The sequence below is a fragment of the Gymnodraco acuticeps genome, unplaced genomic scaffold (genome assembly GCF_902827175.1).
Source record: "Gymnodraco acuticeps unplaced genomic scaffold, fGymAcu1.1, whole genome shotgun sequence".
NCBI lineage: Eukaryota > Metazoa > Chordata > Actinopteri > Perciformes > Bathydraconidae > Gymnodraco > Gymnodraco acuticeps.
Genome location: NW_022990355.1, coordinates 1 through 15,918, shown reverse-complemented (window position 1 = coordinate 15,918; position 15,918 = coordinate 1). Strand labels below are relative to the sequence as shown.

The 15,918-nt window shown below is 40.1% G+C and overlaps 1 protein-coding gene across 1 annotated transcript in view; it reads right to left on the bottom strand.

Moving 5' to 3' along the window:
* zgc:158403 (tetratricopeptide repeat protein 39A) overlaps positions 1–15,337 on the bottom strand; it is a gene marked incomplete at its 5' end in the record, with an annotated part of 28,136 nt that extends 12,799 nt beyond the window's left edge. Inside the window, 10 exon segments of the mRNA XM_034224019.1 lie at positions 1,198–1,257; positions 4,066–4,133; positions 5,040–5,148; positions 5,233–5,298; positions 5,390–5,489; positions 6,639–6,703; positions 6,824–6,891; positions 10,091–10,143; positions 11,915–12,046; positions 15,233–15,337. Coding sequence (XP_034079910.1) covers positions 1,198–1,257; positions 4,066–4,133; positions 5,040–5,148; positions 5,233–5,298; positions 5,390–5,489; positions 6,639–6,703; positions 6,824–6,891; positions 10,091–10,143; positions 11,915–12,046; positions 15,233–15,337 — 826 coding nt within the window.
* Between the last annotated feature and the right edge of the window lie 581 nt (positions 15,338–15,918).

Here is a 15,918-nt window from a genome sequence, read left to right as displayed (position 1 = left end):
GTCTTCAAGTTACGTCTTCACGTTACGTCTTCACGTTACGTCTTCAAGTTACGTCTTCAAGTTACGTCTTCAACTTACGTCTTCACGTTACGTCTTCACGTTACGTCTTCAAGTTACGTCTTCAACTTACGTCTTCACGTTACGTCTTCACGTTACGTCTTCAAGTTACGTCTTCAAGTTACGTCTTCAACTTACGTCTTCACGTTACGTCTTCAAGTTACGTCTTCAAGTTACGTCTTCAAGTTACGTCTTCAAGTCACGTCACATTATAGTTTCACACAGTTGAAGTTACGTCTTCATGTTACGTCATATCACACATCACGTTACGTATTCACATTACATCTTCATATTACGACTTCACGCAGGTCATCATTTCACAGTTCACGATACAGCTTCACGTCTCGCGTTAAATCAATACATCACGAGTCAAGTTACAACTTCCTATTAAGTCATCATATCACCAATAACAATACGTTTCCTCGTTTTGTCTTCAAGTTAAACCTTCATGTCACGCTTCATTTGACATCTTTCACGTTACATCTTCATGTTAAGTCATCATGTCTTTGAAGTGTGTGTATTGTATTGGAATTTGAGTGTGAGGATAACAGTGAGTTCTGAGTGTGACGATTTTATTGTACATTTCTGTTGTATTTTTACCATGATGTCATCGTTGTTATGTGGATGCTGTTGCCTTATTGATCTCTGGTGTTGTTGCCTCATGGAAATGAGCATGGATAAATGTTTTTATTGTGGATTGTTTCCAAATGAGCAGATTAAATCCTGCAGTTGAGTTACAAACAAGCTAACATTTCTGCCTCGTGTGTTTTTCATATACAGAGGTAGAGTCTGCTGCTGGCCCAGGTACCCCTAGGCCTGAGGCCAGTAACATTTGGGGGTCACATCCATAGGTCATTTATCTCTTACTAAACAAGTAGTTTTGATGCTTATCAAACCTCGACACACATTTTACCACATGTTTAAAACTGAGACCGTTACACTTGGTATAAGGACGTGTTGATTTTCTACTGCCATCAGGGACGCTTGCTGTATTTAGGAACTCACAATGTGGTTTTACGCGTTAGATGACTGACTGGATCATTAATACTTTGTGAGACTTAATGATTATTACATGTACAGGATATATAATATTGGTTGTCCTTCTTCTAAGCCATATCACTGACACATCACTGAACCAACCTCATCAATGTTCCCCTTGATCTCTTCAGTCCTGCCTGCAAAGAAGAGGAATATCGCTCCCTGGAAAGAAGAGTTGATTGATTCATTTTATTTCGAACAAGTAAAATAAATAATTACAAAACAAAACAAATGTTGCAGTGCATAGTCATGTAAGAGAAATCAAAACAAAAAAAATCACATTTACAACAACAGCATTGGCAACATAAACAGTCCCACATCGAGTGTTCGAAAAGGAGTGAGAAGAAGTATAATTTATTTAATCTCACCCCCTTGTCCCTAAATGATTTATTTATAATCTATAATCTGCAGTAATTGTCATTATTATTAATTATTATTATTATTATTAATCTGCTTTACCTGTTGATAGAGAAATTTACTGTATATGTATATATGTCAGAGTAAAATTTACTCAAATTGAAGAACATTTTACTCTAAAATAGAGTAAAATGTACTCTTTGTTCAGAGTTGTATTTTTAGAGTTCATTTTACTCTATTATGTGCTTACATTTGACTCTGCTTAATGATTATTTACTCTATGTAGTGTATATTAAAAACAACTCTACTGCCATTTTACTCCCAATCGAACGTCATTTCACTCCCAATAGAAGGTCATTTTACTCAGAATAGAATACATGAACCATAATGATCTTTATATTATAAAAGGTCAATAAACCAAAGTGCTTAAGTAACAGTGGGCGTGTGTGAAGCTGACCATTGAGCGGCCCGACCAAGCAAGGAGGCAGAGGCAGAGAGTTCAAATACAACCCGGTGTGGGCATTTATTCATCGCTGTGGTTCATGATACACAGCCTCAATATGACTGTCTCATGTGAACACAGTCACCAGCAACAAGAGGCGCTTTCACACCGCAGTACTTTTCCCACAAAGGTTCATGAGAACTTAGTTCATGAGAACTCTTTAGTTCTCATGAACTAAGTACAGATCGCGTTCACACCGGAATAAGTCCCTGGGGGTGGATTAGGCAAATGAAGCCGCTGACGTCACTTCTTCTTCTTCTGCTTTGGGTTTACTGGCAGGCCGCAAACCACTTCACGGCGTATACTGCCACCCGGAGTCCCCGGCCGGAAGTCCCCGGAGTTGGGGACTGGCTTCAGTAGAAGCTGCTGGGACTCCCAGCAGCTTCTACTGAAGCCTTCCGAGTAAACGGCCAGAACGCCGACACCTCCTCATCTCCACCGCTCCCATGTTTTCTTTTGTGTTGCCATAAGTTAATCTCTCTGCGTTTCTGCGCTGGGCTAATGCTAATGCTAATAATGCTAATGCGAGGATAATAAAATGGCGGCTTCACAAAACTTTTTCAGAGTTTTACGGGGCATGGTTTGCAATCCGCCCAGCCAATCAGACACAGGAACCTTTTTCTCCCACGAAAGTACCTGCTCTCTAGCAGGGACGGAAAAGGGGGTGAAAAGGTTCTCATGAACTAATTTTAGTTCCGGCTCTTTTTGGTGTGAACGCAACATTTCGGAACTATATCGGAACTAAAGTGGGAAAAGTACTGCGGTGTGAACGCGCCTAAGGACCTCACACACTAACAGGAAAACAGAACCTAAATACACACAGGACTAATCAAACCAACAAGACACAGGTGAGGAGGGAGGAGAAACACAAGGGCACCAGGTGAACACCAGCAACAGACAAGACGGGAGGGGGAACACTTTTCAAACTACAACAGGAAACAGAGACAGACAAACTAAAACATAGACAGATCGTGACAAATAGATGCATAGATGACATAGATTCACATGCACAATGTTTTAGCGTGGAACAAAGTAATATACTTCGCCAATAATGAAGCTATATAATATAAGAGACCGAGATCTACGGCCCCAGAGATCACCTCCGTTACAGCGTGGTCATGGTATGACTCTGCATTTTTGATCGCACTCTAGAAGCTATGAGTAATAAATACACTCCAAAATGATTAAATATCACTATTTCAGAGCAAAATAGTAATTACTCTGGAAAAAATACTCACCAATATTTCCTGTGTATACACATATGTACATACACACATACATACACACACATACACATATACACACCTACATACTCACACATATACACGTATACACATAGTCAAACACCTTCCCCATCCCTGTACCTCGAGAAAATAAAGAAAGAATGAAAGTATTACAGGTTAATCTACTGTATGTTATATTATCTTCTATCTAAAGGGCAGGTCTGATGTGTATCAATAACTCTTGGCAGGGTTTAACCTTTAACGTCTCAGGTCTGGTTTGGTACACACTGTGTCAGAGTTTGTTTTCTGGGATAGGCAGCATGTAGGTTAAAGGTGGATCGAGAATCTCCAAGAATAAGAGTCAGGACGTGGAGAGTGATAGCGTGAAGGTGTGTGAGTGTTTAATGACGGAAAAGAGGATCCTGGGTGCCGTTAGTGGAAGGTGGAGTGAGTTTCAGATGAAAGTAATCAGGGTGGGGATGACGTTAGAAAGAAAAGGATAGTGAGACTAATGATAGTGTCAAAATTGAACAATAGCCTGAATACATTTATAATGCAGTGGTGGAGGGACGACCTTTTTTTTTTTTTTTTTAAACGGGAGTTAGCAATGCAACGGTTCCCTGGTAAGAAAGCCAATGGGATTTTTCAATTGGATTTTGGAACATTGATTGCTTTCACTTAAAGCTCTTAAAAAAGTAAAAAGGCTATAAAGGAATTTGTATTGCCGAAAACTGCACTGTAGCTGTTGTGCATATGACAAATAAAGCCTTTGCATTAATGTCTGCACTGTAGCATCAAAACAAGAGTAAACGCCTTCTCTTTTTATGAAACAAAATAGTGACTTTTTGGAGTTTTTCTTTAAACAGATGATTCTTTTTTTTTACTCACCCGTGGATAACGGAGCCGGAAAGGTTTCAGCAGCTTTTCAGCTTCAGTCACATCTCCCTCCCCCGTACCTGAGAGGATGGAGCAGATATAACATAATCACATTATAAGAATCTCTGATGGATACAAAGGTATATAGAGCGGTGCAGGAATGAGTCTTTGTAATTAGTCAGCATTTTAGCGCTTCCTGTTTCCTCGTCTGGAGGTTTTCTGAATGTGTTTTAGGTTGTTAGCCTGAAATAAGGCCAGTGGTTAACACAAGCTGAAGAGATTTTTATTTTTTGTTCTAGGACATAAAATACGTCAGTAAATACCCCACTGGTGAATTTAAAAATGGAGGTTGCTAACAAGTGTCTAAATGAGACGACTAAACATCATCACGCCAACATTAGCCACCTTTAGCTTAGCGGTGGTGACGTGAAGTCATGTGACCGTGCTGTAGTTCCTTTATAGACCAACATTAGCCACATTTAGCTTAGCGGTGGTGACATGAAGTCATGTGACCGTGCTGTAGTTCCTTTATAGCCCAACATTAGCCACCTTTAGCTTAGCGGTGGTGACGTGAAGTCATGTGACCGTGCTGTAGTTCCTTTATAGCCCAACATTAGCCTCCTTTAGCTTAGCAGTGGTGATTTGAAGTCATGTGACCGTGCTGTAGTTAATTTATAGCCCAACATTAGTCACCTTTAGCTTAGCGGTGGTGACGTGAAGTCATGTGACCGTGCTGTAGTTCCTTTATAGCCTAATGTTAGCTTTCAATTTCAAAAATCATAAAGTGGTGTTAATATGTGGAGATTATCCTGCTGAACAAAACGGGTAAGTATCATAAACGGAAATAATTTTTCTGCAATATTCCAAAATCAAATGGAAAATCCCATTGGCTTCGTGTGGAGGGAACCAGAGAGATGCTGCCTTCAGGGTCCACTAGAGAAATACGTCATCCCTGCACCACTGTATATAAAAAGGGTCAGCTTTACCTAGTATGACTGTGAGGAAGGTGTAGTAGCAGAGCACTAGCAGAGCGCACAGCATGGAGCGCAGATTCTTCCCCGTCGCACCGTCATGCAGAAGAGACAGACCGTACTCCTACAAACAGAAAACACACATTTAAATAACATTTATTATGTTCGTGAATAAGTGTAACTTAATAGAAGACATTATATTTCCCACCTTGTCGCCAGAGAAACCTGCAAACTCCAACACTTTGAGTATCCGAGGAGGAAATAGAGACAGTGTCTGTGAATAAAGGAGACCTGATGAACTGAAAGGTACAAAGACACAATTTTATACAATTTAAAAAGCGCTGGAAGATATTTCTGTGACGTACCAGATTAAACGCCCCTATTCCGAACGATATCCCCCCCTCTAAGTGAACGTGGCTCGGCCCTTTGTTACAGCTGTGAGATTTAGTGAAGGTATGCAGTTCTCTGGATGGAAAAAAAGGCAAAAATCTAAATGATTTGAAATACAGTTCAACATAATTAATATAAAAGCATAATGATGTGGATAGAAAATGTACTGCTTGACTTTATAAATTAGACTTCCTATAATGAAATGTAATATTGATTTAGAACCTCCCTATGGTATAACACAAGTGCCATAGTTAAGAATAATTATGAAAATATTAAAGAAGAATAAATCAAATAATAAAATACGTAAATCAAATCATTAAAACATAATATATAAATCTGAAATGTTTCTTAACACAACAGGGAAAAGCAATGGGTAAAAGAATAAGAAAAAATACCAAATAATTACCTTATTGAAATTTAATAAATAACTACAGAAACAATAAAGTAATAAATATATAACATTTAAACTTATCAATTTAAAACATCTGTAAATAAATACAAAAAATGAACAAATAATTATCAAAAATAATTTCAATACCTTATAATAATTTTTTTTATATATATTTGTTCTTATTTATTCTTTAATTAAATCTCTTATATTTTTTAACAGATGTATTTTTTTTATGTCACTCTATGGGTGTTTCTCAATTTCGAGGACGCTTCCTTGGTGGGACAAGTCTTCCGAGTCAGCTCGATCAGAGGCGAGGCAAGAATACTTCCTTTCATTCGGAAAACGAAGAGTGGAACAGGCGAGCAAGTGTGCGTCATATGCGAGGCCCCGCCTTACATTTTCTGCCAAAGATTTTGGAAATTGGTCCGTGCGCAAAGCATTGTGGGGATTTTAAGACCGCGGAGGATACACATGTGCAGCCTCGAAATTTCCCGCAACGAAGTACGTCGGGCTCGGTAGAATTCCAAGCATCCTGGACATTGGAACAGTCCTTTGGCGGCACTCGATGACGTAGCATGCTTGAAATAGTGGCTCTGGAGCAGCCTTCCTCGACATTGAGAAACACCATATGACTCCATACCTTCCCGGCTGCCGGATCACTTTGACATTATCACGTTTATTTCTTTATTTTTAAAACTAAAGAAAGCAAAAATAATCAAGTGCCCCTTTACTAGCAATACAATAATTACTTTCTGCAACAAGTGTGGATATCAAACAGTTAGATAACTTAATCACACACTCAATATACACCCTCTTGTTCTCTGATTACTTACTTATAAATTAAGTAACTGTTCCGCACTTTCATCCCTCCTTTGATAAAACTCACCATGTTCTCATCCTGGAAAAGAAAAACCCAAACACGAATATTAGTGGAAGTTTCATGCCATAATTATCTAGACACTGTGGCGTGCTGTAAGGTAGGATATAAACAGTTAAAAAAAAAAAATCAGATTAGCACCTGTAGGAAGGTGAGGGCAGCTCTTTGGAGTTGACACTCTGCGTAACAAGCTTCTGCATGAAGCTGCACTGCAGAAACACATCCATACAAACACACACACACACACACACACACACACACACATTGAGTAACAGTGATAGTTTAACGTACAGTGATCGTAGTTTAACGTACAGTGATCGTAGTTTAACGTACAGTGATCGTAGTTTAACGTACAGTGATCGTAGTTTAACGAACAGTGATCGTAGTTTAACGTACAGTGATCGTAGTTTAACGAACAGTGATCGTAGTTTAACGTACAGTGATCATAGTTTAACGTACAGTGATCGTAGAGTGATCATAGTTTAACATACAGTGATCGTAGTTTAACGTACAGTGATCGTAGTTTAACGTACAGTGATCGTAGTTTAACGTACAGTGATCGTAGTTAACAAGCAATAATAAAGCATCAAATCCAGCCACAGACGGTGCCAAACGATCGTCAGACTGAATCGAGCATTTATTTTGCCTTGTAACTGGCTGGTGCCTTTGGCTCCAAGGAGGGAGATGCTGCTGTGTCTCGTTTGTGTGCTTCTGTACACACACGTGGTATTTTGGGTGCATAAGTGCATCCAAGGTATGGCTAAATGCACTCTGAGTACTGGATGGTGCTCTCATAGCGGTCTAAAAGAGACACTTCTCACACTCAACGACCGCCATCTTGGCTACGTCACTGAAGCTGCACATTAGCCGTGATAGCCCCTGTCACTATCAAGCCCCCAGGAAGTGCGCCGGAGTCTGATGAGAATATTCGTGCTGGTCAAACGGCGGTACTACACTTCCTTTAGGTTGCTGGGCCCGGAAACACTTTTTCCCATTGACTTACATGGGGAAAGAGTGGTCTGTAACTTGTTGGATAATTTTTTTTAAACTAAATAAACTACCCAGTATGAACACTTGTATATCCCTTATTAAAAACATTCGTTCCTCAAGTTGTAAAAATGTGCTAATAACGTTATTCTGAGAGTTATTTCCCTCGGCATTATGAACGCGCATCTAACCCACGGGGCCGCGCCGCCCGGCACGTTCATGTTACGTGTTCAGTACTACACGAGTTTCTCTTTACCCATGGATGCACAATAACAACGGACCCATATCGCCTTACTGCCCACGGAGCTGTAATAATGGATATATTGCACATGTTCGCTGTAATTCATCATTTTTATACTACATGGGCTGTATGATGTAAATCTTGTACCGTAAATATTGTATTAAATAAAGTTAATATTACCGACGTAGATTAGCGTTCCTGTAGCTTCTTATTGCACTTGCAATTGTTTTAGTTACTTGTGGGCTACTTAACATGAATAATCAGTTACTATCCTTTTACTCCATCACATTTCAAAAAGAAATAGGCTATTGTTATTTTAACTCCACCACAGTAATCCATCACCAGCTTTACTTTTTAGATAAAGTTTTAACTCACAATTGATCATAACAGGCTTCAACATATACATTTTTATATATTACCAAGTGGTTTCATGTACAACCCACACAAGTATCATGCTACATGAAGCTCTGTTGCTTGGATATCACTAGATCCTGATGTCAGCGTAATATAAAAGTACATAACGATTGATGTGTAACTTAGCATAATTTACTAGCTAGCTGTTAACTGCCGCCTCGATAATATAAATCCAGTACCATGCTGTCATGAACGTGCGGTGCTGTTACGTGTACGCAAATTGACGTGCTTGATGTGAACGAGCATTTTGGTTAAAGTTGCGCATGCGCTATGAGTGCACATACGGGTACTTCTCAGGCATGCTGGGTAATCTGTGATGTTTCGCTCTCTCAAAAGTTGGGCCATTTTGTCATCATGCGCCATTGAGCAACTCTCATAGGAATGAATGAGGCCCCGCCTCCCACGCTGTATCCAGTTCTTATTATACATCCATGGTCACCACCCGATCTGCATCCCTGCCCGATCTGCATTGCGCATGTGCGAGATGGTCCGCCATATTGGACAACTCCGTACGGCAACCCAAATAGGATACTTGACGTCTAACCAATATGCATTGCGCATGCGCAAGTTTTAAACTTAAACGGATGCACGATTTGCATTGCATCTGACAGAATGAAGCCTTTTGTATTTTACAACAATTTGAGAGAATACATGTCTAAGGTGATTACTGATCTAATAACAGAGATGTGTTCTTGAATCAACTTTTTTTATGGAAAATCTTTTATGTAATTTTAAATAAAATGAAAGACATTCACAGTTAATGTAATTAGATATACATTATTAATGCCATACATTTACAGTAAATATTTATTCAGTATAGCTGTCTAACAGAAGTTAACCAGTAATTAACCCCAAATAAAAGAACCCAATAAAAAGAGTTGTTAAATAATAGTGAAGTCACGTTGTAATTACATTACATTACATTACATTGCATTTAGCTGACGCTTTTGTCCAAAGCGACTTACAATAAGTACATTCGACCAGGAAGACACAACCTTGAAGAAAACAGAATCATATAAGTACATCAGGTTTCATAGAGCCAAACATTTCAAGTGCTACTCAACTGGCTTTAGATAAGCCAACAATAACTCACGTTGTAATAACAAGAACTCATCTCTCTCGGTTTTTTGTGTGCTTTGCCAAACACCACTGTGTCAAGTGTCCTAGTTGGGTTGCCGCAGGGAGTTGTCCAATATGGCGGACCATCTCGCACATGCGCAGTACAGATCGGGCAGGGGTGCAGATCGGGTAGTGACAGAACTCAGAACAATATAAATAAAAGTGAACGTGTATTTTTCACTCATTTAAAAAAAACTACAATGGTGTTGAAAAAGAAGCCAGAGTTAATTTTATTTGGTTCATTGAGCAGTTTGTAATAATTTCCTACAGCTGATAAAAAAATTGCTAGCTAGCTAGGTAGCTAACCAACAGCAACGATCATCACTTCTGGCGAGGACACACTTGTTAGGAAAAACATTATACCTCATTAACCTTTGTGGTTGCTAGTGCTAGCATATAGCTATTAAGTTAAGAGGAGGATGTTGAATGTCAGTAAATGATTATTAGTTTGTAAAAAAAAATCAATTCAAGAAAGTCGATTCATGCCTGTTCAAAATGTCATAATTAGTGCATGAATTCTTGAGTTATGGCCAAAAAAGTGTAGAGCAATTAATTTGGTCTAGAAGGACTTTTGTGAGGGGATGTATGTACTTTGAACCCAAAAAAAATTGTTTTAAAAGAAGGGCGAGGCATTGAAGCCTTTTTACCTTCAGTGAGTGATTCTGACTTGTTGGATAAAACTGCAGACTTCCGTCGAAACCTGAAACAGAATCAACACATCAATTCTGTTTAGTTCTGCCAACCACATATTTGCTGTCAGCAATCATGCACTAATAACACGCTACAGGAGAAGGGAACGTTGTTTTCACTCATGCAAACAGTCAAATAGGTGCTGTGGTCCGGATCAGGCCATGTAAATGCATCATGCAAATGTGCCTGATATGGCTCACGGTCTGGGGAAGAAGCAGCACTAAGCAAAGTGTTTTAAACCTAGAGTGGTGCTAGAATGAGTCCTAAAACCCAGAAATGAGTTAGCATTTTAGTATTTCCGATATGCTGCCTGTAAGTCAATGTTTTCTTGAATGTGTTTTTAGTTGTTATCCTGAAATAAGGTCTGTGTTAACAGGAAAGATTTTAACGTTTTGTTCTACTACTTAAAATACATCAGTTAACACCCCACTGGTGGATTTAAAAATGGAGGATGCTAACAAGTGTCTAAATGAGACGACTAAACGTCATCACCCCAAACATTAGCCACCTTTAGCTTAGCGGTGGCGACCTGAAGTCATGTGACCCTGCTGTAGTTCCTTTATAGACCAACGTTAGCCGTCTTTAGCTTAGCGGTGGTGACGTGAAGTCATGTGACCGTGCTGTAGTTACTTTATAGCCCAACATTAGCCGCCTTTAGCTTAGCGGTGGTGACGTGAAGTCATGTGACCGTGCTGTAGTTCCTTTATAGCCGAACATTAGCCTCCTTTAAATTAGCGGTGGTGACGTGAAGTCATGTGACCGTGCTGTAGTTCCTTTATAGCCCAACATTAGCCACCTTTAGCTTAGCGGTGGTGACGTGAAGTCATGTGACCCTGCTGTAGTTCCTTTATAGACCAACGTTAGCCGCCTTTAGCTTAGCGGTGGTGACGTGAAGTCATGTGAACGTGCTGTAGTTCCTTTATAGCCCAACATTAGCCACCTTTAGCTTAGCGGTGGTGACGTGAAGTCATGTGACCGTGCTGTGGTTCCTTTATAGCCCAACATTAGCTGCCTTTAGCTTAGCGGTGGTGACGTGAAGTCATGTGACTGTGCTGTAGTGCCTTTATAGCCCAACATTAGCCTCCTTTAGCTTAGCGGTGGTGACATGAAGTCATGTGACTGTACTGTAGTTCCTTTATAGCCCAACATTAGCTGCCTTTAGCTTAGCGGTGGTGACGTGAAGTCATGTGACCGTGCTGTAGTTCCTTTATAGCCCAACATTAGCCTCCTTTAGCTTAGCGGTGGTGACGTGAAGTCATGTGACCGTGCACGTGCAGTAGTTCCTTTATAGCCCAACATTAGCCGCCTTTAGCTTAGCGGTGGTGACGTGAAGTCATGTGACCGTACTGTAGTTCCTTTATAGCCCAACATTAGCCGCCTTTAGCTTAGCGGTGGTGACGTGAAGTCATGTGACCGTAGGCCTACTGTAGTTCCTTTATAGCGCAACATTAGCCGCCTTTAGCTTAGCGGTGGTGACGTGAAGTCATGTGACCGTGCTGTGGTTCCTTTATAGCCCAACATTAGCCAACTTTAGCTTAGCGGTGGTGAGGTGAAGTCATGTGACCGTGCTGTAGTTTCTTTATAGCCCAACATTATCTTTTTACTTCAGAAATCATAAAGTGGTGTTAACATGTGGAGATTATCCTGCTGAACTAAACGTGTAAGTATCATAAATGTTTGTTTACAACAGAGTAATTGTTGTCGGTGGACTTCAGGGTCAGCCTACAGAAATACGTCATCTCTGCACCGCTCTATAATATACATTCACAACACATCCTGACCTCTGGCAGACATCCTGGGCACTCTTCATGGTATTTCCTGCGTTGCTGATGTCTTCTGGCTGGAAAGTCATCATGGCTTGCATTTCCAGCACTGTGGCGTAGATAAGAGCGTGGTACATACTCTCATTCACTCTGCATAGGAAACATGGGGAGGGTCAACGTCATGCACATTACACTGTAAGCAAACAGAGCAGGGGGGAAGAAGCACTTAGACCATCACTTAAGTTAAAATAGCAGAGTTGTAAAAATACTCTGTTACAAGTAAAAGTCAAATCTTACTAGTGGAGTAGAAGTATAAAGCAGCATAACATTGAAACTCTTCAGTGCATTTATTGAGTAGATTTACTTAGTTATACCACTGTAGCAGAGCATAGTTACTGTATGGCCCACATATTTTCCTGCTGGGTAAAGATAAGAGTAAATACAGCGCTCGCTTTATCCTTCCTATCTGCTCTGCAGTCCCAGTCTTTCTTGCTCAGTGTTTGTTCTGCAGGGCTGTTGAATCAGTCATACGTGAGGCGTCAGCTTCAGCAAACACCTCACATCCTGGAGAAGTGAAGCCAGCCGCGAGTCATGGCCGACAGGAAACCAACTGCGACTGAACGCACATTACAGGAACTATTTAACATAGACTGAATTCTGCTGACATCATGTTTAAAGACACGCCACCCTGAAATGTGCTTAAATAGAGAATACAGTGAACCTGGAACCAATGTGGTGAAGTGTAATAAACTACATTTAATCAAGTACTTGTAGAATATGAAGATACTTTACTTGTGTATTTACATGTTATGCTTCTACTCCACTACATTTATCAGACAGCTTTCCATAGATACTGATTACTATACAAAATATAAATCCATTAACATTTGCCTCCTTTGTTTACTTCAGGAACATAATGACGTCACTATGAAACATTCAAGCTTCTATTGGCTAGCGCTCCAACACATTGTACATGATAGGCTTAGGGGGCGGGACATCTCTAAGCAGGTTGAACATCCCAACAGAGCCGGCCAGCTAACCAATCAGAGCAAACTGGGCTCTGGTTTCAGACAGAGGGTGAAACGAGGTGCTGCAGCACAGGCAGTATGAGGACAATAAAGAGCTTTTTGAACATTAAAGCATGGAGACATGAAGAGACACTACATACTGATATACACCTGAACATCAGCAGGAGAGGACTCTTTAAAGTAGAGACACTACATACTGATATACACCTGAACATCAGCAGGAGAGGACTCTTTAAAGTAGAGACACTACATACTGATATACACCTGAACATCAGCAGGAGAGGACTCTTTAAAGTAGAGACACTACATACCGATATACACCTGAACATCAGCAGGAGAGGACTCTTTAAAGTAGAGACACTACATACTGATATACACCTGAACATCAGCAGGAGAGGACTCTTTAAAGTAGAGACACTACATACTCATATACACCTGAACATCAGCAGGAGAGGACTCTTTAAAGTAGAGACACTACATACTGATATACACCTGAACATCAGCAGGAGAGGACTCTTTAAAGTAGAGACACTACATACTGATATACACCTGAACATCAGCAGGAGAGGACTCTTTAAAGTAGAGACACTACGTACTGATATACACCTGAACATCAGCAGGAGAGGACTCTTTAAAGTAGAGACACTACATACTGATATACACCTGAACATCAGCAGGAGAGGACTCTTTAAAGTAGAGACACTACATACTGATATACACCCTGAACATCAGCAGGAGAGGACTCTTTAAAGTAAAGACACTACATACTGATATACACCTGAACATCAGCAGGAGAGGACTCTTTAAAGTAGAGACACTACATACTGATATACACCTGAACATCAGCAGGAGAGGACTCTTTAAAGTAGAGACACTACATACTGATATACACCTGAAACATCAGCAGGAGAGGACTCTTTAAAGTAGAGACACTACATACTGATATACACCTGAACATCAGCAGGAGAGGACTCTTTAAAGTAGAGACACTACATACTGATATACACCTGAACATCAGCAGAGAGGACTCTTTAAAGTAGAGACACTACATACGATATACACCTGAACATCAGCAGGAGAGGACTCTTTAAAGTAGAGACACTACATACTGATATACACCTGAACATCAGCAGGAGAGGACTCTTTAAAGTAGAGACACTACATACTGATATACACCTGAACATCAGCAGGAGAGGACTCTTTAAAGTAGAGACACTACATACTGATATACACCTGAACATCAGCAGGAGAGGACTCTTTAAAGTAGAGACACTACATACTGATATACACCTGAACATCAGCAGGAGAGGACTCTTTAAAGTAGAGACACTACATACTGATATACACCTGAACATCAGCAGGAGAGGACTCTTTAAAGTAGAGACACTACATACTGATATACACCTGAACATCAGCAGGAGAGGACTCTTTAAAGTAGAGACACTACATACTGATATACACCTGAACATCAGCAGGAGAGGACTCTTTAAATGTAGAGACACTACATACTGATATACACCTGAACATCAGCAGGAGAGGACTCTTTAAAGTAGAGACATCTACATACTGATATACACCTGAACATCAGCAGGAGAGGACTCTTTAAAGTAGAGACACTACATACTGATATACATCTGAACATCAGCAGGAGAGGACTCTTTAAGTAGAGACACTACATACTGATATACACCTGAACATCAGCAGGAGAGGACTCTTTAAAGTAGAGACACTACATACTGATATACACCTGAACATCAGCAGGAGAGGACTCTTTAAAGTAGAGACACTACATACTGATATACACCTGAACATCAGCAGGAGAGGACTCTTTAAAGTAGAGCCACTACATACTGATATGCACCTGAACATCAGCAGGAGAGGACTCTTTAAAGTAGAGACACTACATACTGATATACACCTGAACATCAGCAGGAGAGGACTCTTTAAAGTAGAGACACTACACACTGATATACACCTTGAACATCAGCAGGAGAGGACTCTTTAAAGTAGAGACACTACATACTGATATACACCTGAACATCAGCAGGAGAGGACTCTTTAAAGTAGAGACACTACATACTGATATACACCTGAACATCAGCAGGAGAGGACTCTTTAATTATATGAATTAAGGTGTGACTTCAGTGTGATGTCCGAACATTAAAGCATGGAGACATGTCCCAGTCGAGGCATATGTGCTGCATTATAAAATAATAAAGTAATATCTAAGTGTAAGTGCTTCTTCCACCACCGCATCACACTCAGACAGGAAGTGGATCTAGACATGACTCTGGGATTATTGCGTTACCTCGGCCGCAGCTTATCCAGGCTCTCGCTGAAGTGGTTGTTCAGGAAGAGATCCAGAGCCTCCATGCATTCATTCAGACTCTCTTCCAGAGTCATCTGAGAGGAGCTGCAACACACACAGCAAATACACTGAGTGTGTGTGTGTGTGTGTGTGTGTGTGTGTGTGTGTGTGTGTGTGTGTGTGTGTGTGTGTGTGTGTGTGTGTGTGTGTGTGTGTGTGTGTGTCAGGCTCGAAAATGACATTTCCAGAACAAATGACCATATCTTCTAAAAGGGTTAAATGAATAATCTTTTTTCTCAAAGTAATGATAAACCTGTGAGTTGAATGTAGAAGAGTCAGAATCAATATAGATGTTTTTTATTTTAAAGAAAATTCAGATTGAACATAGTAAAAAACTGTAAATTATTGTGTCCGTTCAAAAATTATTTTGTACTTATAGTGAAAACTACCCTTGGAAGATGGGTTAGTAGACTAAAAGCTTTAGGAATCCAAAGTACAACATATAATAAGTACCCTGTATCAAGATTGATGCAAAACAAGTGACATTTGACCTTTTTAGAGGTTTAGCAAAAAAAATTCCACCTCTGAGGTCATTTGGGTGGAAATGGGCGTTTTTGCCATTTCTCTGGAACCCATTGGTCGATTTTGATGATTGGCGTCTCTTTTAAAGAGTGGTGCAGGAATGA